Source organism: Ascaphus truei, chromosome 6, assembly GCF_040206685.1.
Source record: "Ascaphus truei isolate aAscTru1 chromosome 6, aAscTru1.hap1, whole genome shotgun sequence".
Lineage (NCBI taxonomy): Eukaryota > Metazoa > Chordata > Amphibia > Anura > Ascaphidae > Ascaphus > Ascaphus truei.
The window spans coordinates 53,157,248-53,172,980 of NC_134488.1; the positions used below are offsets into that span (position 1 = coordinate 53,157,248).

Consider the following 15,733-nt stretch of genomic DNA (forward strand, 5'->3'; position numbering starts at 1 on the left):
GACTATGGAGTAATTTTTCTCCTGGGGATTTAGTTTCCTACTTAAATAAAGGATGGGGTGCTCCTCACTTTGAGACTCCTGGGAGAGTACAGCCCCCAGCCCTACCTCAGATGCGTCGGTTTGGACTAAAAACTCTTTAGAGAAGTCAGGTGTGACCAACACTGGTTTGGCACAGAGAGCTTCTTTCAGGCTTCTAAAGACCTGTTCGGTTTCGGGGGACCACTTTACCATTAGCGGCCCTCTTGCTTTTGTGAGGTCGGTTAGTGGGGTTGCCTTAGTTGCAAAATTGGGAATAAACCTTCTATAGTAGCCAATTAATACCAAAAAAGTCCTTACTTGTTTTTTTGTAACTGGCCTTGGCCAATTTTGTATCGCCTCTACTTTGAGTGTTTGGGGTTTGAGTAAACCTCTGCCAATAGAATACCCCAGATACTTGGCCTCCTCCAGACCAATAGTGCATTTAGCGGGGTTAGCAGTTAGTCCAGCAGACCGAACTGCGTCAAGCACAGCTTGGACCTTTGGAAGGTGGGATTGCCAATCTTCACTATGGATTACCACATCATCCAGATAGCCGGCAGCATACCGAGCATGTGGTTTTAAAATTTTATCCATCATTCTTTGGAATGTGGCGGGAGCTCCATGTAAGCCAAAAGGCAGCAGCCTATACTGAAAGAGGCCGTCTGGGGTTTAGAAGGCTGTCTTTTCTTTTGCCCTTTCTGTGTGGGGAACCTGCCAGTACCCTTTTGTTAGGTCTAGGGTCGTGAGATATCGGGCTTTGCCCAGTCTCTCTACCAGTTCATCAACCCTGGGCATAGGATAAGTATCAAATTTTGACACAGCGTTTAGTTTACGGTAGTCATTGCAAAACCTTGTTGTACCGTCTGGTTTTGGGACTAAAACTATAGGGCTGTTCCACCCACTCTGCGATTCCTCAATTACACCTAGTTTTAGCATTTTTTTAACCTCTAAACTTATAGCCTTTCTTTTGGCCTCTGGGATTCGGTACGGTTTAAGGTTAACTCGGACCCCCGGTTCAGAGACTAGGTCATGTTCAATTACCCTAGTTCTACCTGGCTTTGCAGCGAAGACTTATTTGTTTCTTCTCACTAGGTTCTGGACCTCTCGTTTCTGATGAATGGACAGGGTTTCAGCTATGCTAACCTCTGGGTCAGTTTCTCGATTCTCTGACGGACCTGGGGGTACTAGGGTTAATAAGACCTCTCAATCTTTCAGGGCTTAAGTAGGTTTACATGGTAAATTTGCTCAGGTTTCCTCCTACCTGGCTGTCTCACCTTGTAATTTACTTCTCCCAGTCTTTCCAAGACCTCATATGGCCCATGCCACTTAGCAAGGAATTTACTCTCTATGGTGGGAACCAGAACTAGCACCCTATCGCCTGGATAAAAAATTCTGACCCTAGTACCATTATTATACGTATTCCTCTGTGCCTCTTGAGCTTTTTCCATGTGTTCCCTCACTATAGGTAGGACCGCAGCTATGCGGTCCTGCATCTGGGCAACATGTTCTATTACACTTCTGTATGGGGTAACCTCGTGTTCCCAAGTCTCTTTGGCTATATCCAGTAAGCCCCTTGGGTGTCGGCCATACAATAGTTCAAACGGAGAGAAGCCTGTGGATGATTGGGGAACCTCCCTAATGGCAAATAACAGGTATGGTAACAAACAATCCCAGTTTTTCCCATCCTTATCGACCGCCCGGCGTAACATGCTTTTTAAGGTTTTATTGAATCGTTCCACAAAACCATCTGTTTGTGGATGATAGACTGAGGTTCTGAGATGCTTGATTTTTAGGAGTTTACATAACTCTTTTGTTACTTGGGACATAAATGGTGTTCCCTGGTCAGTTAAGATTTCTTTAGGAATTCCGACCCGGGTAAACAGGACTATTAACTCTTTTGCTATGTTTTTAGCAGAGGTGCTACGTAGGGGAATTGCCTCCGGATATCGGGTGGCATAATCTAATATTACCAATACAGTATATGCTGATGTCCCCATGCAGACTTTATTAGGGGTCCTACTAGATCCATAGCAATCCGGTCAAATGGTCTATTATGGGAAGGGATACCAATGGGCTACGATACGCTTTGAACAGGGTGGTGATCTGACATTCTTGGTATAAGGAGCAATAATTTGTAATTTCTGCCAGAACCCCAGGCCAATAGAAGTTTCTGAGAACCTTTTCTTTTGTCTTTTCCACCCGTAAGTGTCCCCCCAATGGGTGACTATGTGCGAGGTGTAATACTACATTACGGAATGTCCGTGGCACCAACAATTGTTTAGTTATAATGGATTTCCTCCTATCAACCCGATATACTAGGTCATTTTCTACCTCGAAGTAGGGGTAGGCAAGTGACCTATCTGGTTGGCCAGGAGTACTATTCTGGTCCCGTATATTCCCCCTTGCTTCTGCTAATGTGGGGTCTTCCCACTGGGCCTTCTTAAAACTCCCAGGACTGACCTCTAGGTCAGCGAAGGTCTTACCCTGTTCTGGGGTGGTAAGCGCCTGTTCAACATCTTGATTTGCGGTATTCCCTACAAAGGTGGCCATGGGAAAGGGAATTTTACAGCACTCTTCCTCTTTCCCCTTTTTATTTGGGCCCTCGTCAACCTCCATTTCTGAAAAAGGGAAAGGATTTGTTTCTTTTGTTACTTCTTTATGGTCTGCTATTGAACTCTGGGCGCTATTCTGAGAGGAGGACCACATTTTTAGAAAATGGGGAAAGTCGGTCCCTATTAACACATCTTGTGCCAGTTTGGGTACTATACCCACTTTGAAATCTGAAGAACCAAACTCTGTTTCAATAAGAACCCCAACAGTGGAATATTCCTGATTATCCCCATGTATACAACAAATTGCCACTCTTTGTGACCTGTTTACCTGTTTTTTCCCAATGGGCAACAGGTATTCGGACACTAGTGTAAGCATACTCCCAAAGTCAAGTAGTGCTCGAACCCTCTTACCATTTACCTTTACAAATGCCCAGAGATGGTTATTCAAGGGGTCCTCTGGGCTAGGGCCCATACATTGAGACCACAACGAATAAGGTTCAACGCTGTTGCATTGCATTGGTTCAATAGTTAGTGGGCAAACTTTCGCGGTGTGGCCCCTCTCATAACAATTTACACATTTAGGTACATAGTCTGTGTCCCACTTAGAGCCCTTTTTCGGCTCTCCATGTTGGCTGTTGCCCTTAGTATGCGAGCCACTGTTGCTGGTGCTGTGTGAAGGCGGTCATTGCTCTTCAGCCCCCCTTAACCCTGGTACCCTTTTACCGTCTCTGGAAGAGTCCTGGAACCTTGGGTAGTGGGGATAATCCATGACTGTGGGTTGCAGGTGCTCTTCTGCTGCATTGTACCTTTCTACGAGGGCCACCAGCTCGTCTGCATTGTGGGGGTCACTCTGACTGACCCAACGGCGTAGGGCAGAGGGAAGTTTCCTCAAGAACTGGTCCATAACCAACCGTTCCACGATGTGGCTTGCTGAGTTGATCTCGGGTTGTAGCCACTTCCGGGCGAGGTGGATGAGGTCATACATCTGGGATCGGGTGGCTTTATCCAATGTGATGGACCATGCGTTGAACCTTTGGGCGCGAACAGCCGTGGTTACGCCGAGCTTAAGAAGGGTGCGATTAGACTGGCCTACTCAGCTTCTGGCCAATCCTCTCTCTGTGCCGTGTGTTCAAAAGTGAGAAGATAGGTTTCAACATCATCCGAGGGCCCCATCTTCTGAAGGCAGTGGCTTGCCCTGGTCATTTTTGGGACTGGGGTTGCCTCTGCCAGTGGAGTCTTAATGATAGCCTCTCTCAGGACCTCGAGTTCCTGCTGTACAACCTGGGCGAACCGTTGTTGCTCCTCTCTGAGCAAGCGGTTTGTCTCTTGCTGGGTTGCATTCGCGTTTTGCAGGGCTGCATTCGTCTGTTGCTGGGTTGCATTTGCCTGTTGCTGGGCTATTAGCAGCTGTTGCTGGGTTGCATTCGCCTGTTGCTGGGTTGCATTCGCCTGTTGCTGGGTTGCATTCGCCTCTTGCAGGGCTGCATTCGTCTCTTTCTGGGCAGCGACATTGCGTACCAACGCACTCACCACATCTTCCATCTTGTTTGGAAAAAAAACCTTTTTTTTTTTTTAAAAGTTCTTTTAGCCGCAGACCTTTTAGTATTCTGCCCGCATTCTCCACCATATGTGACAAACGGCTTACTCCGGGGCTCTGCCGTCTGTCCGGGACTGCTCGAATACGGTCTTTTAGGGTAGGTTAAATGACGAGGCGTAACGTGCTGTTCCTTTAAACAGGCTACTGCCTGGTTTATTCAGTCCCAGGCACTGAGACTGCCACACTGCATACAAAAGAAACAGAAGCAAAACAAAACCCTGCTCATCTGAGCAATAACTTAACTGAGGTTCACCCTGACTGGGGTTGGGACAGCTTGCTTGCTTCCAACAAACAAACATAAGGAACTTTGCAATTTGAGAAAAGAACTGAATGATTTAACCTGTTTGGGGAGAGGCTTTTCCCCTCTCCGCTTCCAGCATCCTTCCTGTCTCCAGTCTCTTGGGGAGAGGAACCAGGAAATCAGCCTTAAATACCTGATTTCTATCTAGCAGGACAGGTGACAGAAATCAGGCAGCAAACAAACTCTGGTCTGGATCCCTCATCCCTCAGTTCCAGCACTTGCCAAACTGTGGGATGGAGTGCATGCATTCTGAGGCTGCACTTTCCAGCCTATACAGGATAGAAGCTGTTCAGTGTGTGTATATATATATATATATATATATATATATATATATATATATATATATATAAATATATATAAATATATATATATATATATATATATATATACAGTGGTCGACAAATCACCAAAAAATCTACTCGCCGAACAAAAAAATCTACTCGCCACCTAGTACCACACGTGTGCTGCTTGGGCCAATAGGAGCTCGCCACGATATTAAATCCACTCGCCCGGGGCGTGCAAATGTATAGGTTTGTCGAACACTGTATATATATATATATACACACACACACAACTCCTTCGTTGGGCCACGCCTGCAGTGAGCATTGATTCCACTCGCTGCCGGGTATACTGAATGCTTCCCTCTATGTGAGGTTAGCCTGGCTAAATTAGTGCAAGATAGTTGCTTTAAAAGAGATTTGGTAAACATATAGAAATCTCCTATTCTGGGCCACTCTTGCAGTGAGCGTTAGGCCCGGGCCATAGAGCACTCAGGCGTGCTGAGGCAGGCTGAGCCGCGCTGAACAGATGCAGAACGCCCCTGCATCTGTTATCAGCGCGGCTATAGTTTCTCCCTGCTGAAGCGCGCTGATGCACGCTGAGCAGGAGAAACTCTTCCCCGAGCGCCAAACTGATATATTTGGTGCTCGGGGAAGCGGAGGAGCGGTCATGTGACCGCTCCCATCCAATGGGGCTGCAGCCGGTTCCCTGCAGAGCCGCCATTACCAGACAGAAGACAGAAGGCATTGTGTTGTGTGTGTTTGTGTAGGAGGGGAGAGGGTGATGCCCCGATCGCTGTCTCCCTTCTGCTCCGGTCCCTGCCCCCCTCCTGCCCCGATCGCTGTTTCCCTTCTGCTCCGGTCCCTGCCCCCCTCCTGCCCCGATCGCTGTCTCCCTTCTGCTCCGGTCCCTGCCCCCCTCCTGCCCCGATCGCTGTTTCCCTTCTGCTCCGGTCCCTGCCCCCCTTCTGCTCCGGTCCCTGCCCCCCTTCTGCTCCGGTCCCTGCCCTCCTTCTGCTCCGGTCCCTGCCCCCCTTCTGCTCCGGTCCCTGCCCCCTTCTGCTCCGGTCCCTGCCCCCCTTCTGCTCCGGTCCCTGCCCCCCTTCTGCTCCGGTCCCTGCCCCCCTTCTGCTCCGGTCCCTGCCCCCCTTCTGCTCCGGTCCCTGTCTCCTGTGTGTGTTGTGTGTGTGTCTGTGTGTGTCTGTGTGTGCGTGTGTATGTGTGTTTGCATTGTGTGTGTGTGTGTGTGTGTGTGTGTGTGTGTGTGTGTGTGTGTGTGTGTGTGTGTGTGTGAGTGTGCATGCGTGTGTGTCTGTGTGTGCATATGTGTGTGTGTGTTTGCATTGTGTGTGTATGCATGTGTATGCATGTGTGTATGTGTGCATGTGTGTGTATCTGTGTGTGTGTCTGTGTGTGCGTGTGTGTGTCTGTGTGCGTGTGTGTGTGTGTGTGCATGTGTGTGTATGTGTGCATGTGTGTGTGTGTATATATAATGTGTATTTGTGTGTGTGTACTGTATATATATATGTGTATATATAATGTGTGTGTATATATAATGTATGTGTGCATTGTGTGTGTGTATATATGTGTATTTGTGTGTGTGTGTGTGTATATATATATATATATATATATATATACTGAGTTAAGTTATGGTGAGTAAAAAAAGTGACAAAAACCCTCCACAGGAAAGCAAATATGCAAATATAGCTGTATGTATACTATATATATATAGTGTGTGCATTGTGTGTGTGCATTGTGTGTGTGTGTATATATATATATATATATATATATATATATATATATATATATATATATATATATATATATATATCATGTGTGTATGTGTATGTGTGTGTTTGCGTGCGTGCTTGAATATATTTATCAAAGTTGCACAATGTTAATAAATAATTTATTCTCACCACATGTCTTTTTTTATTTATTTTTTTAAATATTATATAATATACACACACACACACACACACACACACACACACGTTCCCCAGGGACACACAAACACACAGAACACTTCAAAGTGACACACACACACACACACACACTGACAGCTACCAAGTCACACACACACACACACACACACACACACACACACACACACACACACACACACACACACACACACACACACACACACACACACAGTGCTACACGCCTCCCAAGTGCGCTTGCTGTTTCCTCTGTCAGGACAGCAAAAAGCTCCTGGTAGCGCGAGCGTCAGCAAGCGAGAGCACTGCTCAGCGACGCTCAGTGCACTATGTCCGAGGCCTTAGTCCCGCTCTCTGCTGAGTGTACTGAGTGCTTGGCTTCATGTGAGGTTAGTGTAGCTCATATAGTACGAAAGCACAATTTAACATTTCTTATCTCCTAGGTCAAGAGGACACAACGCATTCAATCACGCTCTCCCAACATATGTTTCGCTGTCGCTTCGTCCCCATCAGTGCCACGTTTGAAGCAAGGGGATACGATAAAGATGATATCGATATGGCCTTTCAGTAAGCAAATATTCAGGATAGGGGTACATTGGTTTGTGTAAAAAAAGAGCAGAAACAGGATTTTGCCAATCCCTTATTCATAACACAATTTAATGGACAGGCCAATCAAATCCCAAAAATTGTCCACAGACATTGAAATACACTAAAACTTGATACAGATCTTGACACAATAACTAAAGAGGGCCCCAAATTTGTTTTTTTTTTAAAAAGCCAGAACGTTGGCATCCTCTATATCCCCGAGTCTTTTTAGTTCCTTCACCTCCTCCGACCACATCAGTGGTATACCCCTTGGGTTCCACAGATGTGGCCAATGCAATCTATGCCAATATGCCAAACCTGTAAAAAAGTTCTAAACTGCACAACCTAAATTTAATTACAAGATCTCTACATTTAAACCGGAATGTTTTCTAAGTCCCCACTTCAGCACTGGACTGTTTTTTTTTTTTTAATAACTCAAATTTTATTGAAGTTTTGACATGTATCCGTACATATTTTCATATCCGTCAACACAGTTGCTGTACAAATGATATACATTTAGAAATGATAATCAGACTTGTAAACAAGAACATTTGAACCTAAATCAGAAGGGGTGGGTAAGGAGAGAAAAAAAAAAGGGGGGGGGGGGGCCAAATCAGTCCTATATCCAAACTCCTCCTCCAGACTTCCGGCATACGCCCCCGCGTGGCCCGACTCACTGATCTCTAACCAAAGGACCGCCCTTTACCTCCTCTGACTATCGGTTGTCTTTCGTAGGTCAGCGGAGAACGCGTTTCCTGTACTATCATAGCATAATTGTAGTACCGTCCACCCCGGCACAGAGTTTATTTCAACTAGGAAAGTCAGTTTGTCAACCCCACACCCCCAGTAAGTGTATTTTTTCTGTCTATTGTAATTCAATGTGTGTTTGCCTGATCTATGGAATAAATGACAATTTATTTAACTTATTGGCTTTGCTCAATGACATGATCCCGGTTTTAAATGTGTGAGTACCTGGTTTCCTGTGACAGAGAGGGAGGAGAGAGGATGAGGGGGAGAGGGAGGAGAGAGGATGAAGGAGGATGAAGGGGAGAGGGAAGAGAGAGGATGAAGGGGAGAGGGAGGAGAGAGGATGAGAGGGAGAAGAGAGGAAGAGGGAGAGAAGGAGAGGATGAGGGGGAGAGGGAGGAGAGGATGAGGGGAGAGGGAGGAGAGAGGAAGGAGAGAGGATGAAGGGGAGAGGAAAGATAGAAGATGAAGAGGAGAGGGGGGTGAGAGGATGAGGGGGAGAGGAAGGAGAGAGGATGAGGGGGGAAGGAGAGAGAATGAAGGGGGAGGAGGAGAGAGAATGAAATGGGGAAGGAGGAGAGAGAATGAAGGGGGAAGGAGAGGATGAAGGGGAGAGGGAGGATGAAGGGGAGAGTGAGAAGAGAGGATGAAGGAGAGAGGGAGGATGAAGGGGAGAGGGAGGAGAGAGGATGAGGGGGAGAGGGAGGATGAAGGGGAGAGGGAGAAGAGAGGATGAAGGAGAGAGGGAGGATGAAGGGGAGAGGGAGGAGAGAGGATGAAGGAGAAAGGGAGGAGAGAGGATGAAGGAGAGAGAGATGAGAGAGGATGAGGGGGAGAGCGAGGAGAGAGGATGAGGGAGAGAGGGTGAAGGAGAGAGGGTGAAGGGGAGAGGGAGGAGAGAGGATGAAGGGGAGAGGGAGAAGAGGGAGGAGAGAGGATGAGGGGAGAGGGGGAGAAAGGATAGAGGATGAAGGGGATAGGGAGGAGAGAGGATGAAGGGGAGAGGGAGGAGAGAGGATGAAGGGGAGAGGGAGGAGAGAGGATGAGGGGGAGATGGAGGGGAGAGGATGAAGGGGAGAGAGAGGAGAAAGGATGAGGGGGAGAGGGAGGGGAGAGGATGAAGGGGAGAGGGAGGAGAGAGGATGAAGGGGATAGGGAGGAGAGAGGATGAGGGAGAGAGGGAGGAGAGAGGATGAGGGGGATAGGGAGGGGAGAGGGAGGAGAGAGGATGAAGGGGAGAGGGAGGGGAGAGGATGAGGGGGAGAGGGAGGAGAGAGGATGAGGGGGAGAGGGAGGAGAGAGGATGAGGGGGATAGGGAGGGTAGAGGGAGGGGAGAGGGAGGAGAGAGGTTGAGGGGGAGAGGGAGGAGAGAGGATGAGGGGGAGAGGGAGGGGAGAGGGAGGAGAGAGATGAGGGAGAGGGAGGAGAGAGGATGAGGGGGAGAGGGAGGAGAGAGGATGAGGGGGAGAGGGAGGAGAGAGGATGAGGGGGAGAGGGAGGGGAGAGGGAGGGGAGAGGGAGGGGAGAGGGAAGAGAGAGGATGAAGGGGAGAGGGAGTAAAGAGGATGAGGGGGAGAGGGAGAAGAGAGGATGAGGGAGAGAGGGTGAAGGGGAGAAAGGGAGGAGAGAGGATGAAGGGGAGAGGGAGGATGAAGGGGAGAGGATGAGGGAGAGAGGGAGGAGAGAGGATGAGAGGGAGGAGAGAGGATGAGGGGGAGAGGGAGGAGAGATGATGAAGTGGAGAGGGAGGAGAGGGAGGGGAGAGGATGAAGGGGAGAGGGAGGAGAGAGGATGAAGGGGAGAGGGGGAGAAAGGATAGAGGAAGGAGAGAGGATGAAGGGGATAGAGAGGAGAGAGGGAGGAGAGAGGATGAAGGGGAGATGGAGGAGAGAGGATGAAGGGGAGAGGGGAGAGAAAGGAGAGAGGATGAGGGGGAGAGGGAGGGGAGAGGGAGGAGAGAGGATGAGGGGAGAGGGAGGAGAGAGGATGAGGGGAGAGGAGGAGAGAGGATGAGGGAGAGAGGATGAGGAGGAGAGGGATGAGAGAGGATGAGGTGGAAAGGGGGAGAGAAGATAGAGGGAGGAGGGAGGATGAAGGGGAGAGGGAGGAGAGAGGATGAAGTGGAGAGGGAGGAGAGGGGATGAAGGGGATAGAGAGGAGAGAGGGAGGAGAGAGGATGAGGGGGATAGGGAGGAGAGAGAGGATGAGGGGGATAGATAGGTCAGAGGATGAGGGAGAGAGGATGAGGGGGAGAGGGAGGAGAGAGGATGAAGGGAGAGGGGGAGAAAGGATAGAGGAAGGAGAGAGGATGAAGGGGAGAGGGAGGAGAGAGGATGAAGGGGAGAGGGAGGAGAGAGGATGAAGGGGAGAGGGAGGAGAGAGGATGAAGGGGAGAGGGAGGAGAGAGGATGAAGGGGAGAGGGAGGAGAGAGGATGAGGGAGAGAGGATGAGGAGGAGAGGGATGAGAGAGGATGAGGTGGAAAGGGGAGAGAGATAGAGGGAGGAGGGAGGATGAAGGGGAGAGGGAGGAGAGAGGATGAAGTGGAGAGGGAGGAGAGAGAGGATGAGGGGGATAGATAGGTCAGAGGATGAGGGGGAGAGGGAGGAGAGAGGATGAGGGGGATAGGGAGGAGAGAGAGGATGAGGGGGATAGATAGGTCAGAGGATGAGGAGAGAAGGATGAGGGGGAGAGGGAGGAGAGAGGATGAAGGGAGAGGGGGAGAAAGGATAGAGGAAGGAGAGAGGATGAAGGGGAGAGGGAGGAGAGAGGATGAAGGGGAGAGGGAGGAGAGAGGATGAAGGGGAGAGGGAGGAGAGAGGATGAAGGGGAGAGGGAGGAGAGAGGATGAAGGGGAGAGGGAGGAGAGAGGATGAAGGGGAGAGGGAGGAGAGAGGATGAGGGAGAGAGGGAGGAGAGAGGATGAGGGGGAGAGGGAGGAGAGAGGATGAAGGGGAGAGAGAGGAGAGGGAGGAGAGAGGATGAAGGGAGAGGGGGAGAAAGTATAGAGGATGGAGAGAGGATGAGGGGGAGAGGGAGGAGAGAGGATGAAGGGGAGAGGGAGGAGAGGGAGGGGAGAGGATGAAGGGGTGAGGGAGGAGAGAGGATGAGGGAGAGAGGGAGGAGAGAGGATGAGGGGGAGAGGGAGGAGAGAGGATGAGGGGGATAGGGAGGGGAGAGGGAGGGGAGAGGGAGGAGAGAGGATGAAGGGGAGAGGGAGGGGAGAGAATGAGGGGGAGAGGGAGGAGAGAGGATGAGGGGGAGAGGGAGGAGAGAGGATGAGGGGGATAGGGAGGGGAGAGGGAGGGGAGAGGGAGGAGAGAGGAGGAGGGGGAGAGGGAGGAGAGAGGATGAGGGGGAGAGGGAGGAGAGAGGATGAGGGGGAGAGGGAGGGGAGAGGGAGGAGAGAGATGAGGGGGAGAGGGAGGAGAGAGGATGAGGGGGAGAGGAGGAGAGAGGATGAGGGGGAGAGGGAGGGAGAGGGAGGAGAGAGGATGAAGGGGAGAGGAGAGGATGAGGATGAGGGGGAAGAGAGAGGATGAAGGGAGATGGAGGAGAGAGGATGAAGGGGAGAGGGAGGAGAGAGGATGAGGGGGAGGAGAGAGGATGCGGGGGAGAGGAGGAGAGAGGAAGAGGGTGAGAGGAGGAGAGGATGAGGGGAGAGGAAGGGGATAGGTAGGGAGAGGATGAGGGTGAGAGAGAGGATAAGGGGGAGAGAGAATGAGGGGGGAGGGAGGAGCGTTGATGAAGGGGAGAGGGAGGAGAGAGGATGAGGGGAGAGGGAGGAGAGTGGATGAGGGAGAGAGGATGAGGAGGAGAGGGATGAGAGAGGATGAGGTGGAGTGGGGGGTGAAGATAGAGGGAGGAGGGAGGATGAAGTGGAGGGAGGAGAGGGAACGAAGGGGTAGGGAGGAGAGAGGGAGGAGAGAGGATGAGGGGGAGGAGAGAGAGGATGAGGGGGATAGAGAGGTCAGAGGATGAGGAGAGAGGATGAAGGGAGAGGGGGAGAAAGGATAGAGGAAAGAGAGAGGATGAAGGGGAGAGGGAGGAGAGAGGATGAAGGGGAGAGGGAGGAGAGAGGATGAGGGGAGGAGGGATGAGGAGGATGAATGGGAGTGGGAGGTGTGAGGATGAGGGGGATAGGGAGGAGAGAGGATGAGGGAGAGAGGGAGGAGAGAGAGGATGAGGGGGATAGAGAGGTCAGAGGATGAGGGAGAGAGGATGAGGGGGGTGGAGGAGTGAGATGAGGGGGGGAGAGGATGAGGGGGAGAGGGAGGAGTGAGGATGAGGGAGAGAGAGGATGAGGGGGGAGGGAGGAGAGAGGATGAGGGTGAGAGGGAGGAGAGAGGGAGCAGAGTGCATGAGGGGGAGAGGGAGGAGAGAGTGAGGAGGGAGGAAGGAGAGAGGATGAAGGGGAGAGGAAGGAGAGAGGATGAAGGGGAGAGGGAGGAGAGAGGGTGAGGGAGGAGAGAGGATGAGGGGGAGAGGGAGATGAGAGAATAAGGGGGAGAGGGAGGCGAGAGAATGAGGGGGAGAGGGAGGAGAGAGGATGAGGGGGAGAGGGAGGAGAGAGGATGAGGGGGACAGGGGATGAGTGAGATAGGGGGGGAGAGCGGATGATGGGGGGGAGAGTGGATGGGAGGGGGGAGAGCGGATGGGAGGGGGGAGAGCGGATGGAGGGGGGAGAGCGGATGGGAGGGGCGAGAGCAGATGGGAGGGAAGGGGGCGAACGGATGGGAGGGAGAGCGGATGGGGAAGAGAGCGGATGGGGAAGAGAGCGGATGGGGAAGAGAGCGGATGGGGGAAGAGAGCGGATGGGGGAAGAGAACGGATGGGAGGGAGAGCGGATGGGGAAGAGAGCGGATGGGGAAGAGAGCGGATGGGGGAAGAGAGCGGATGGGGGAAGAGAACGGATGGGGGGGAGAGCGGATGGGGGAAGAGAACGGATGGGGGAAGAGAGCGGCCTCTGGTCAAGAGCTCATCCCGCGCGCATTTTCGGGACTTGGGCTCAATTTCCAACCCCGACGCTGCAGTTGGTGGGGTGGCCCTGCCAGCAAACAAGAGGCAAGTAAACCGCTGCAGAAGGATAGACCCGACCCCTTGCTGGGCCCCCAGCTGCCACCAGGCCCGAGACAGTTGTCCCAGCTTTCACCCCGTCAGCGGCCCGGCGTCAAGACACTAAAATACGGTACAATTATGCGTCCCGACAGATCTTTCCGGGACAACAAGACAATGCAATGAAATAAGGGGCAATGCCATATACAGTATATGGGACGTCTGCCAACCCAAGCTAGACATACTTGTTATGAGAGCATGCATTGTGCTTGCTATCATGATCTTCGAGACTAATAAGCAGTTAATAGAAATAGATATTTAGCAGTTTTCTGTCCAAGGGGCCAGGAATATTTTATAAAGGGTTCAAAGTCTTTTTTTCGGGTTTGTGGCCTGCATCAAACATCATAACACGAAGGCAAATCAATCAGGTAAAGCTGAGCAAACAACCAAATTGTTAATGGCAGCAGGCTATAAAAGTTTGACATTCACTGTCAAAACTAAGAAGCTAAACAACATAACCTCCTGGGCATTGTGCTTTACAGAATTATGTACATATATTTTTAAACCAGCAATCCATGCTGCTTGTTATACACACAAACACAAATATATAGGTAGGACCTGCATTAATTTTGGTTACAACTTGACGTGGTATGCAGGCTTGTGACGCTTTGGCCAAAGGGTTTAACTAAATAACCAAGTAAATAGTATTATTATTATTGAAGTATTTAAAGTTTATACTTATTACTTTATATATTTTGTCAATTGGATGTAGCATTGGGCACCCCTGTCTTTTGTTTTATACATTTGCCATGCCCAGTAACAAATATATATGTAGCCAAATCCCCTCTGGCACTCCAGTTTCCCCTCCCTTACCCTCATCCCAGTGGAGGCTGCTGCTGTGGGGGCGAGTGTGTTGCCGGGGGCTCCCGGCGTCGTCGGAGGCATGGCGCCGCCATCTTTACTGTGTTCGCGCATGCGCGGAGGCTCGCGCATGCACAGAAGCGACACGGCGGCCAACTTGCGGTTGGCGATAGGCTCGTGCATGCGCAGATGCGGCGGCCATTACTGTGAGGGACAAGTGGCAGCAGAGGTGCTCCGTAGCGCAGGGCCAGCCCCAGGTCGCGCCTGCGCAGTTGAGAGTAGCGGCGGCCTTTACAAGTTCGTACATGCGCAGTGCAGATCGTGCACGCGGCCCCAATGCTAAAAAGGTCTGCCAGGGACTAAAACATCCAGAGTGCTTAGGGCAGACAGGTCACCTGATGCCAGGGAGCCAATACGGCTACAGGATTCCCTGAGAGGGAAGGATATGTTTGGCGCGCTCAAAAAAAAAGGGTCAGTTGAAGCTGGGACACAGACAGGGGAGGGTGGGTATGTGCAGGGAGCAAGTGGCTCCTGCGCCAGGCCAGACATGCCCTTTAGGCCCCAACTCACCTCAGCTTGTGGTTGCTGCAGGGACTCCCCTTAGGATAGAGACAGGGTCCTGTAGAACCTAGACTAATGAGGGTCCAGCCAGGAAGCGTGGATATCCTGGCCTTGTTGTTGAAGGTGAATTATCCTCTGCAGTAGCAGTGGCAGAGACTGTCCAAAGGTGGATCACTCCATGTGGGAGCCACCCACCATTGAGGCGGAGGCGTCTTGGATCATCTCCTGGAGCAAGGGATTCCAAGCAAGCATCTGCACACCTGGGTGTAGACATACCTGGCAGGTACCATCATCTCTACACATGCACCAACCAGTATACCTTATCTAGTACGGCGCTGATCACGCCTAAGGGTGGGGTTGTGGCTCTCTTGTGGAACTCTTGGGACTCGGAGTACACGGTGTTGGGTGGGAATAAGGTGTGGGTATAAAGCCCTGCGAGGTGACCGGGTAGTTGTGCCATTCGTGTTACAGAGTAACACCGTTGCTAGTGTAATTGTTCTGTTTTTCTGCATATACAGTAAACGGTTTTATATATACTCCGGTATGTGGTTTATATATGTGGGTCCTGTGTTAGGGGTCATTCTACCCTTAGAATCCTACACAGGTGAAGGCGCTGTACATTGTGTTACAAATAGGTGACCAGATTTTCAAATGTGAAAACCAGGACACATAAAAAAATATTTAGAAAACCAATTAAATTACTAACTTTCCCCCCCCCCCCCCACCCCTTCTTTTTTTTTTTGCTTTCCTCCCTCACCCAATTTCTCCTTCTCCCGTATAAGTGCAAGAATAAATAAATAAATGAAGTACATGTTTCTCACTGATGTTTACAATTTAACAAAAGGTTAGAAATTTATTTTTAATAAACCTCAATTTCTAAGAGTATAGCTATCCATCATCCAATCAATCTGTACGGATACAGGTGTATAATCACTAGAAAGCAAAGCTTTACTCTTTTTTTTTTAATCTAATATTGTTAATTCTGTACAGCAATGTAATTACTGTAACATAAGATTATTCTGGAGAAAGTTTGCGTTCATACCTGCAATGAAGACAAGTGAGAGGGAGAGGAACAGCAATACAAGTCGAGTCATCTTCATTCAATTGAAGTTAAACCAGGAAGTGTTATAACTTTTTGCATGTGGGTGTGGCTAATACATGAACTTGTCTTTCTGCTTGGGAATACTAAAGAGACCGCTCTCTCTTTTTTTTTTTTAAACACAGCAAAGATTTTTATT

General features: G+C 50.3%; 2 protein-coding genes across 4 annotated transcripts in view; both read right to left on the minus strand.

Moving 5' to 3' along the window:
- The window catches only part of SIAE (sialic acid acetylesterase), a 77,012-nt gene extending 61,386 nt beyond the window's left edge, over positions 1-15,626 (minus strand). For 2 of the 3 annotated variants that reach the window (XM_075604285.1, XM_075604284.1), the window contains exon 1: positions 15,538-15,626. In XM_075604285.1, coding sequence (XP_075460400.1) covers positions 15,538-15,595 — 58 coding nt within the window. In that variant the 5' untranslated portion in view covers positions 15,596-15,626. Of the gene's footprint in view, positions 1-14,504; positions 14,662-15,537 lie in introns of those variants that run through there. The other variant, XM_075604286.1, reaches the window with a different exon arrangement.
- The window catches only part of RPL27A (ribosomal protein L27a), a 240,408-nt gene that overhangs the window by 146,159 nt on the left and 78,516 nt on the right, over positions 1-15,733 (minus strand). The gene's annotated exons all lie outside the window — the stretch shown is intronic.